This window comes from Phoenix dactylifera, chromosome 10 (assembly GCF_051530095.1).
Source record: "Phoenix dactylifera cultivar Ajwa chromosome 10, Ajwa_hap1_PhDact_Kaust_v1.1, whole genome shotgun sequence".
Lineage (NCBI taxonomy): Eukaryota > Viridiplantae > Streptophyta > Magnoliopsida > Arecales > Arecaceae > Phoenix > Phoenix dactylifera.
The window spans coordinates 21,779,854-21,789,363 of record NC_143199.1 but is presented as its reverse complement, the minus strand read 5'-3'; the positions used below and the strand labels follow the sequence as shown (position 1 = coordinate 21,789,363).

The 9,510-nt window shown below is 46.9% G+C and overlaps 1 protein-coding gene across 1 annotated transcript; it reads right to left on the bottom strand.

The window, feature by feature from the left end:
• Window positions 1-6,257: 6,257 nt before the first annotated feature.
• Window positions 6,258-7,896, bottom strand: KUF1 (KAR-UP F-box 1). The gene has a single exon (XM_008778570.5). It carries the CDS (start codon window positions 7,856-7,858, stop codon window positions 6,644-6,646), a length of 1,215 nt encoding a protein of 404 aa, XP_008776792.3. The 5' UTR covers window positions 7,859-7,896; the 3' UTR covers window positions 6,258-6,643.
• Window positions 7,897-9,510: the final 1,614 nt, after the last annotated feature.

Below are 9,510 nucleotides of genomic sequence, written 5' to 3'. Positions count from 1 at the left end.
AGAAAACACAGAAACTTGAAATTCAGCCTTCCTTCCCTTGGGTCGACCCAACCATTCTTTGGGTCGACTCAAAGTTCACTTGGGTCGACTTAACTTCTTCTTGGGTCGACCCTCTCAGTAATTCCAGAGAACCATTTTCTGTCTTCTTTTCTGTCTTGCCTTTGGGTCGACTCTCTCAGGGTTTGGGTCGACTCAAGCTTGGGTCGACTCAATTACTTCTTGGGTCGACCCTCTCAGTGAATCCAGAGAACCATTGTTCTGTCTTGTTTTGAGGATCTTGATGTTTGGGTCGACTCATGCTTTCCTTGGGTCGACCCAACTCACTGTTCATCTGTGCCATTTTTGCAGAAGTGTGCCAAATGATTTCTTGATGTGCCGGGTCGACCCAATCATCCTTTGGGTCGACTCAATCCACACTTTACTGCATCTCAAGGTTAGATTCATTCAAATAAACAATAAAATGTATCTATATCACTTTATACAAATATCCTGAGAATAATAGTCTTATAAATGAAGTATCAATTTAACTTATAACATACTCTAGATAATTACTTGTTAATCATCAAAATAACACTATCATCCTCAATCCCTGTGTGCCAGGCTGCCAGCCGAGAGGTGGCATCAGGCCACATCCGAGCCCGACTAGCCTGGCCCAGTTCTCCTTAGCAGGCCGCCAGCCCAGCCCGTGCGCCGTACTGTAGCGCGGTCCAAGCTCAATCGGCCGCAGACCCTGTTTCAGGCCCGATCCAGCACCTTTTTTTAGCCCATTTCAGAAGTCTAGGAGCCCTTGTGCTGCAGATCCAGGCCCATCGCTCCAGCTAGCTCCACCCGGCGCCAATGTCATGTTCGAGACTCTACAACGGACGCTTCCGGTTGACTGCATCCGCCACAGGTAACAGGCTTTTCTTTCTTTTGGGTTTGTTTATCTAGTTATGTTCTAGTTCTCTTGCATGACATTCCTATTTTGCCAAAACTTATTTTTCTGTCAAACTGCAAAATCTGAAACATTTACTACCACACCCATCCTACCCATCATTTAAATCTAAATATTAAATTAGCATACCTTAGCGACAGGATAATTCTCAACATCCGTCGATCAAATTATTTTAGGATTAGAACGACTGTAATACGTGTTTGCAACCTAACTTCTTATAGTGACAAATTTTCTACTTTAATTCTGAAATAACCAAAGTACAAATTAGTAATATTTAATTTTAAGTTATTTTTGTGAAAATTTGCTGATTTCCGAATTATAGTAGATCGCATTAGTAGGTTGTCATGCATTGCATTTGGTAAGTTAGGGTTTATTAGTAGCATTGCATATTATATCACCAACTAGAGTAGTTCCTGCATGCCAACCCGTAGTGGTAGAGAGTACCTCCTCACTGACTCTCAGCCCCCTTTACCCACCATGGACCCCAGAGTTCTACAAGATATTTTGGAACAATTAGCTGCATTACGAGCTGATCAAGACGAATTCAAACGAGAGATCTGAGCTCTAGTGCAACATCCTAGGACTCCTGAACCGTCAACCTCAATCGCAGCTTATCCCGAGCTTGGTTTGGCCACACCACCTGTAGGTCTTCCCCATCCCCCTAGGAACCAACATCCTCCTGATCACCAGTGCGATCTTGACGAACGACTACTTCGTACCGTAAGAGTAGATGCCCCCACATTTGCTGGTCAACTAGAGCCAAGCATGTATCTTGATTGGAGAGCAGCCATGGATAATTATTTTGAGTGGTATGAAATGATTGACGATAGAAAGTATGATTCGCTAAAATGAAGCTTATTGGGCAAGCTCATTGGTACTGGCATAATGTTGAATATATGCGTGAGATCCAAAGGCTTTCTCGTATCACCACCTGGGAGGATATGAAGAAAAAGCTGAATGAGAAGTATCTGCCATTCTCTTACCGACAATGCCTTATGGATAGGTAGCAGAAACTAACTCAAAGGACATCAACCGTTGCTGATTACAGTGCACGATTTGAGGAGTTTCATATGAGGTGCGGTGTAATCGAAGAGAAGACTGTTACTCTCTCTAGGCTTCGGGCAGGACTCCGCGAGGAGATCCAGAAAGAACTAATCCTCCGAGAGATTATTACTCTTGGCCAAGCATAGCAGTTGGCTCAAGATGTAGATAGTTTCTTACAAGCTCCTGTAGTGAGGCGTACCGACCCTCGACCCATGGCCCCAGAAGCCCGACCTAATCAAAACTACCTCCCACAACCCAGGCAGCTTCCCAATCCTTCTAACCAGCCCGGCCCTAGCCAAGCACCGATTCAGATATCCCCGATACCTGTCCAGAACCCTTCAAATGATAAAGAAAAGGGTATACTAGGTCCCAATCCTCATTCTAGAAGTCAAACCCAATGTTTCAGGAGCCAAAAATTTGGCCATATAGCGTCCCAATGTAATGTCAAGACCTATCTCATGACTGAACTAGAAGTTGGGACTCAAGCGAATGAATGTGTCGAAGAAGTCTATGAGCCAAACTTTGAGGATTTTGTAAAAGACTTTGGAGACGACAAGACCGGGTTAGAGTTTCTCTAGGCTGAACCCCAAAAGGAGCCCACTAATCCAAATAACCAAAATCCTAGGCTTCATGTGGTTAGGTGCACTCTAACTCGGACTAAGACCGAACAAGATTGGCGAGGGACCTCCCTATTTTATACGCTCATTAAGATCAATGGTAAAACATTCAAAATCCTATTTGATAGCGAAAGTTGTATTAATGCCATTGCTTTCGGAGTTGTCTCCCGCCTCGGCTTGAAAACTACCCTTCATCCCAACCCATATAAAGTAGCTTGGGTAGATAAGACATCTCTTTCGGTGTCGAAAAGATGCCTCGTCCCGATTCAATTCCTATCCTATAAAGACAAAATCTAGTGCGACTGCATTCCGGTGGACGTAGGTCAAGTCATCCTAGGAAGGCCTTGGCTATACGATATGGATGTCACACTTTATGGGCGTTCGAATTCGTGTAGCTTTATGTTCCAGGGTCGGAAAATTATACTGAACTCATTGCCTCCTAGGGAGTTCGTCCCTGAAAAGAAGAGTGCCACTCTACGAAAAGATGAATCACTTCACATCATTAAGGTAATGAAAGATATCGAAAGCTAATCACCTATGTTTGCCCTCGTGGCTAGGGTTATCAATGTGGAGTCGAGCCCTGAGCAACCACCGATAGTAGTTCCCCTACCGGAGGAGTTTTACTCTATTTTTCCTAAGGATCTTCCAGATACACTTCCTCCGATGCGTGATATCCAGCACGCAATTGATCTCGTTCCCGGAGCATCCTTACCCAATCTTCCTCATCGTAGGCTCAACCCAAACGAGCATACTGAACTGAAACGTCAAGTTGACGAACTTCTCACCCAAGGGTATGTTCGTGAGAGTTGGAGCTCCTGTGCTGTACCCACACTCCTCACCCCCAATAAAATTACAGTTAAGTATCGTTTTCCCATTCCTAGGCTGAACAACCTCTTAGATTTTATGTCTAGTGCCACGATCCCATGGCAAGATGTCAATATGACTAGAGTTGCCAAACTTTATTTCAATGAAGTCGTTAGACCTTCTGACCTTCCAAAATCTATTATATCTGATAGAGATGTTAGATTCGTGAGCTCCTTTAGAAAAATTCTTAGGCACATGATTGGCACTAAATTAAAATTTTCGTCGGCCTATGCTAGGACTTGAAATTTAGTGTTACCAACCGCCGAGTTTGCATATAATAGTTCGGTCAATAGGTCCTTAGGCATGAGTCCCTTCAAAGTGGTGAATGGATATAAAACTAGGCTGCCCATAAACTTGATTTCCATGTCTCTTCAACATAGAGTGTCTGAGTCTGCACAATCATTTACATCATACCTGCATTCATTGCATCAGAAAATCAGCAAACGTATTCACTCTAATAATTTAAAATATAAATCCCTTGCTGATTTGCACAGACGTTATAAAGAGTTGAATGTAGGAGATTCTGTCATGGTGAGAATTAGACCTGAACGACTTTCTTCGGGAACGTTCAAAAAGTTGCAATCCTGTAGTGCGGGACCGTTCAAAGTCCTAAAGAAAATCAGTTCGAATGCTTATGTTGTAGATCTTCCTGAAGCCTATGGGATTAGTGCGACATTTAATATTGAAGATTTAGTCCCATTCAAAAGGTCCACATTCATTCCTTCTGACCCTTTTGTTGATACACCCGCTTCTGTTGATCACCTTGACCCATCACCTGCTATTGAGCCTCCACCTCCAAAGTTTCATGCAGGAGAGGAAGCTACCAACGTTATCTTGTTCGGTGGAAAGGTCGATCCGAATTGGATGTGACGTGGATTTCGCGAGCCGAGTTGCAGCGCCTTGACCCTGACCTTCCGGAGCAGTACGACAGCCGGCCAGACCTGCACTCGACAGGGTCGAGCTTCTCCCATCCGGGAGGAGTTGATGGGGACATCAGAGCTGACCACCCTGCCGTTTAGTCCCCAATTTTATTTGCATTTTATTTTCTTTTATTTCTGGGTTTGCTTGCAGTTTTATTATTGTTGGACTTTATTTGTGTAGTTTGGGCTTATTGGGAATTATTTTGTGTAAGGGGGTTTTATTTTAATTGTTCTTATTGGGTCCTATTTATAGGAAACTTTTATGTTGATTAGGGTTGATGAAAGTGAATTAAGAATTTCTTTCCCCACGTCTCTTCTCCTCTCTCTTTTCCCTCTCCTTCTCTTCCTTCTTTCCTTCTCCTTCTTTCCCCTTTCCTTTCTTTTTTCCTCTCCTTTCTTCCTTCCCCTTTCTCCTGTTTTCACTGATTTGTTGCCACAGCAGCCCTTTTCTATCTCAGTTCTGCACCAAGTGCCCCAACATAGAGAAGTCTATTAGCCATGTTCTTTTTGGTTGCCCTCGTGCAGTGCTGGTTTGGAGGAGGGCGCCATATTCCTTGTCGTGGGTGTGGGGTCGGTGGAGGATCTACTACATCATCTGAGGGATTTTGTGGGGAGACCGGGGACTGTAGAGTGGGGCATCACCTGTGTTTATTTGGCATATCACATATGGTTGGACAGAAATGCTTATACTTACGAAGGTAGGAGGGCATCCCCAAGGGTTGTGGTGGATAGAGCCATCCGTCATGCGGCCAAGACATCACCACTACTAGGGTGACTTCACCTGGAAGGGCTAGGGATATCTGGGTTCTCATACGGTTGTCATAGCGCCCAAAGTTACTCTTGTCATTTGGGAGCCCCCACCCCCTGGTCACCTCAAGGTGAACTTCGATGGTAGCGTCTCTGCAGGAGGAGATAGAGGATGGACGGATTTTGTGATCCGGGATCACAACTCTAGATTGATTGTTGCAAGCGGGCGACGCACTTATGACATGACTGCTATAGGAGCGGAGCTCAGAGCAGCATAGAAGGGTATCATCTATGCGAGGAGTATCCTAAGGACAGATAACATCTTTCTAGAAGGAGACTTTGACATGGTAATCGAACGGATTTGGAATATAAGCGATAGGGTTGCGGCCACCTACTATTAGGGATATTTAGAGGCTGATGAGAGACAGCTATTCCTTTCAAACTGCTCATGTGTACCGGGAGGTAAATAGGGCGGCAGATTGGGTCCCCTTCTTTGCTGTTATTTCTTTTGACTCTGCTAGTTGCATTCATGTTAGATTGATGTGAGCAACCATTGTAAAAAAAAAACAAAAAACAAAAGCACGCCTCACTTCAAAAGATTGAAAAGATGTACATGTACTTAAATAATCCTAGAGATGACCACGGAGTTCCAAAGATACTAAATTAGTCAACCCCTTAAAACCCGTCAAGAAATCCCCCTCTAGGACGATATGAGAAGCATCTCATCTTCATTGTTGACCTATTTTTCCCTTCCTGATACAGCGAACCTGTTGCAACATCTTCTAAACTATTAGACAACAACACATGGACTCGTAACGCAAACAATACTGGCCTCTGATCATCTTAAGTATTCTCACATGCATTTGAACCAAACTACCATGTATGTATTTTTGTGTGCCCCATGCAAGATTCAAATGGTGGAGGTCTCATTCTCCTTTGAGCTACAGCTATTAGGCAAAGTAGAGTTTCTACCTCGAATCCCTTTCCGTACTTGTTAGGATGATGAAAACTAGATCTCTCTCTCTAGGAAATGTTAGCACGAAGTTTACTAATAGAGTGGTCTTCATGCTCATCACCGTCCTTGCCTAGGGTGAAGTTTCTGTGCCTTTCACAGAATTCTACATACATACATGGGCACAACAAGCACATTTATTTGCTGGAACTTATATTTCCCCACAAACGAAAACAAGATAGCTCTCGTACCATGAATTCTGTTTACAAGTATCATTCGTATCATCTACTAAAAACTTTCTTTTTGTTCAAACACACCAAGTACTGATAAGGATCTTGTGATGCTTATTAAAGCCAAATCCAATAGGAAATTTCCAAACATACAATCACATATAAGACCTTCCTTGTTGCTCCTTCCGAGGGAAAAACAAGGAAATAAAACGCGTGTACACGCGTGAGGAAATAAAAAGGAGTAAGACTCCCGGGAGTCAAGTCATAAAAGAGCTTATTTGTCTTTTGCTCCGTCCGCAAGCTGGCTCACGTGCCGTAGATCTGGAGGGGAACGATCAGGATTCGGCCCGGGTCATCCGGGGCAGGACGTGGAGGGCGACGACCCGCTTCCCCCGGGGCGGCTCCACCACCCACATCCGCCCGGAACTCGCCGCCACGTCCACCACCACCACGCCGGCGCCCCCGCCGTTGACCAAGCACACCCTCCCCCCTCCGGCCGCCATCTGCACCGCCCCCTTCAGCCTCCCCGACTCCGGCACCACCACCCGCCACCGCTCCCCATCCCAGTCGTACTCCCTCAGGGCGCCGCTCCCCTCGTCCACCACGTAGATGGAGCTGCCGTTGTCGTCCGTTGACGCCGCCGGGCCGGTCCAGCCGGCGAGGAGGGCGGGCGGCATGTCCTCCCAGCGGTCGGAGCGGACGTCGTAGACGGTGCCCTCCTTGGCACCGCGGCATCGCATGTTGACCATGCACAGCTTTCCCCGAGCGGCCACCGCCTCAACGGCCTCCCGGCTGAAGCGGCCGCCGTGGCGGAGCGGCGCCACCGGTTCCCAGAAGGCCGAGGCGGAGGGGCCGAGGCGGGGGTCCCAGCGGGCGGCGGAACGGGCGACGTCGGCCTTGTACTCGGGGCCGACCCCGCTGGCGAGGTAGACGACCCCGGCGGCGGCGCCGGCGGCACACCAGCGGCGGGGGCAGGGGAAGGGGGGGCCGAGGCGCCAGCGGGCGGAAGGGGGGTGGAAGACGAGAGGGCGGGGGAGGGCAGGGAGGAGGGAGGGGGTGGAGGCGGCAAGCAGGACGAGATGGCCGGCGGCGGCGACGGACTGGACGGGGAGGCTGCGGGCGATGAAGGAAGGGTGGTGGAGGAGGAGTCGGGGGTGCGGCGGAGGGGGCGGGAGCTGGGACCAGGCGGCGGCGAGGGGGTCGTAGCAGTAGAAGGCGATGTCAGAATCGTCGTCGGAGTCGGAGGAGGAGAGGAGGGCGTAGAGGGCGAGGAAGGGAGGGAAGAACGGGGAGTAGAGGAGGCGGCGCCAGGAGCGGCAGACGGAGTAGAGGAGGGGCGGCGGGACGAGAGCCAGGCACAGCTGGGCCAGGTGGTCGGGCAGCCCGGGCAGCAGGTTCTGCTGCTCTTCTTCTTCTACTTCTTCTTGTCCTTCTCGGAGGAGGAGTCGGTGGTGGTTCCCGGCGGCGGCAGTTGCGGAGGAGGAGGAAAACTTGGGGCGCTTGGAGGAGGCCGTGTGGTCCATTTGATCTGGGCGTGGAGCGTGGGGCATGGGACGGGATTGGGATGGGGGGAGGGAAAGGGAGGGTGCCCTCCGACGTCCAGCTTTAATAGAGTGGGTGCTAGAAGAGTGGACAGGGTGTTGGAATCATTTACGGGAAAGGTACTGTTCCATTAAAGCAAAAAGAAGATTTGGCGCACAACTCCGTTTTTCACATGATAGGCTAAATTCAAGTTCTGGGAGGGCATTACTTTTTGTGAGGTGCGTCCTAGGTGCATGCATATCTTCTTCTTCTTTTTTCTTTCTTTTTTTTTTTTTTTTTTTTTTGTTATAGTGACTCTGCCATAGTGGCCGGGTAGATCCAAAATTGGAGAGGCGCCGTAGAGAAAAAGCCGTTGCTTTACGACATTCATAGACTCTTAAGAGGTGTGGCTTCTACATAGCCGCGCATGCCTACAGAAAGATAAATAGTGTGGCTGATTGAGTTGCGTCCTTTGCTGTTCATCATTCTAGTAGCTTTGTATAGAAAAACTAAGGGTCTCTACCACATTCACTCATTGCATGTGAGCCGCTATTGTACCCAAAAAAAAAAAAAAAAATCAAGTTTTGGGAGCTAGCGGCTATTAAACTTGGGGGCTCCCTGAAGACCCATGGATGGAGCCCACTACTGCCTAAGCTGTAATGTTGCTTGAGGTGTATCTGCATGGGCTCAATCTTCCCTATTTGGATGGAAGATGGGAGGGAAGGGTTAAAGATGCGAGTTGTATCTTTCGTGCGAAAGAATGATTGATCTTTTATGACATTGCTCATTAGATTGCATTTCATATATATCTCAAAACACTTCAAAGTTTTCCATTCATTTGCATGCGTAGATCTCGAAGCAACTACTGCACGATCCGACGATAGATTCGTGCGAAGAAAGATAAATCTTTCTTTTGCGCAAAAGATACAACCATGTCTCGAGATGGAATAAGGGATAGAGAGGATAAGAAAGAGAGTGATAGGATTGGATGAGGGTGTACATGAGAGGGGGAAGGCGTGGAAATGGTGGCAAGCCCCTCCAGTTCACCATGTTCAAGTGGGCTAACCATCGGAGTGCCATGCCATGACTTGCACCCTTTCCAGAGCACCATGATTTTTGTCACCATGAACCCATGGAAGGTGTTGCTAGTGAGAGCGGAGAACTAGGACAAGTCATAAGAAAATATGAATCATCCAGTTGATTAGGATCCTATCATTACTCAAGTCATATCATATGTCCATCAGATCAAGTGCAATGGCATCAGTAGTTCACACACATATAATGCAGCATGAGATTGTTCAGTATAAAAAAATTACAGTGTCCTTGAGCGCAAATTTTTTTCACTCCTCTAGTTTATTGGATTTTATGAAATTCCATCTCTACATGCTGTTTTACCAAGCAAGCACCGCTATAATTGCTTGGATTTTCGATGATTAAATTAACAACTATATAAATTCTTCTAGCTAATACATCATTTACTAAAGCAATTGACTGGTTATCATATTTTGCTGTATGCAATTCTTTTTGAAAGATGTCTTTGAGCAATAATTGCTTATTGCTAAGGGCTCGTTTGGTTCGCGGGAAAAGAAATGGAAAAAGTTTAGTCAATGGAAAATAATGAGATGGCTCTTGTTATTGGATTTTTCAAAGGAGAGAGACGGAAAAGTTGTATTCCCATGTG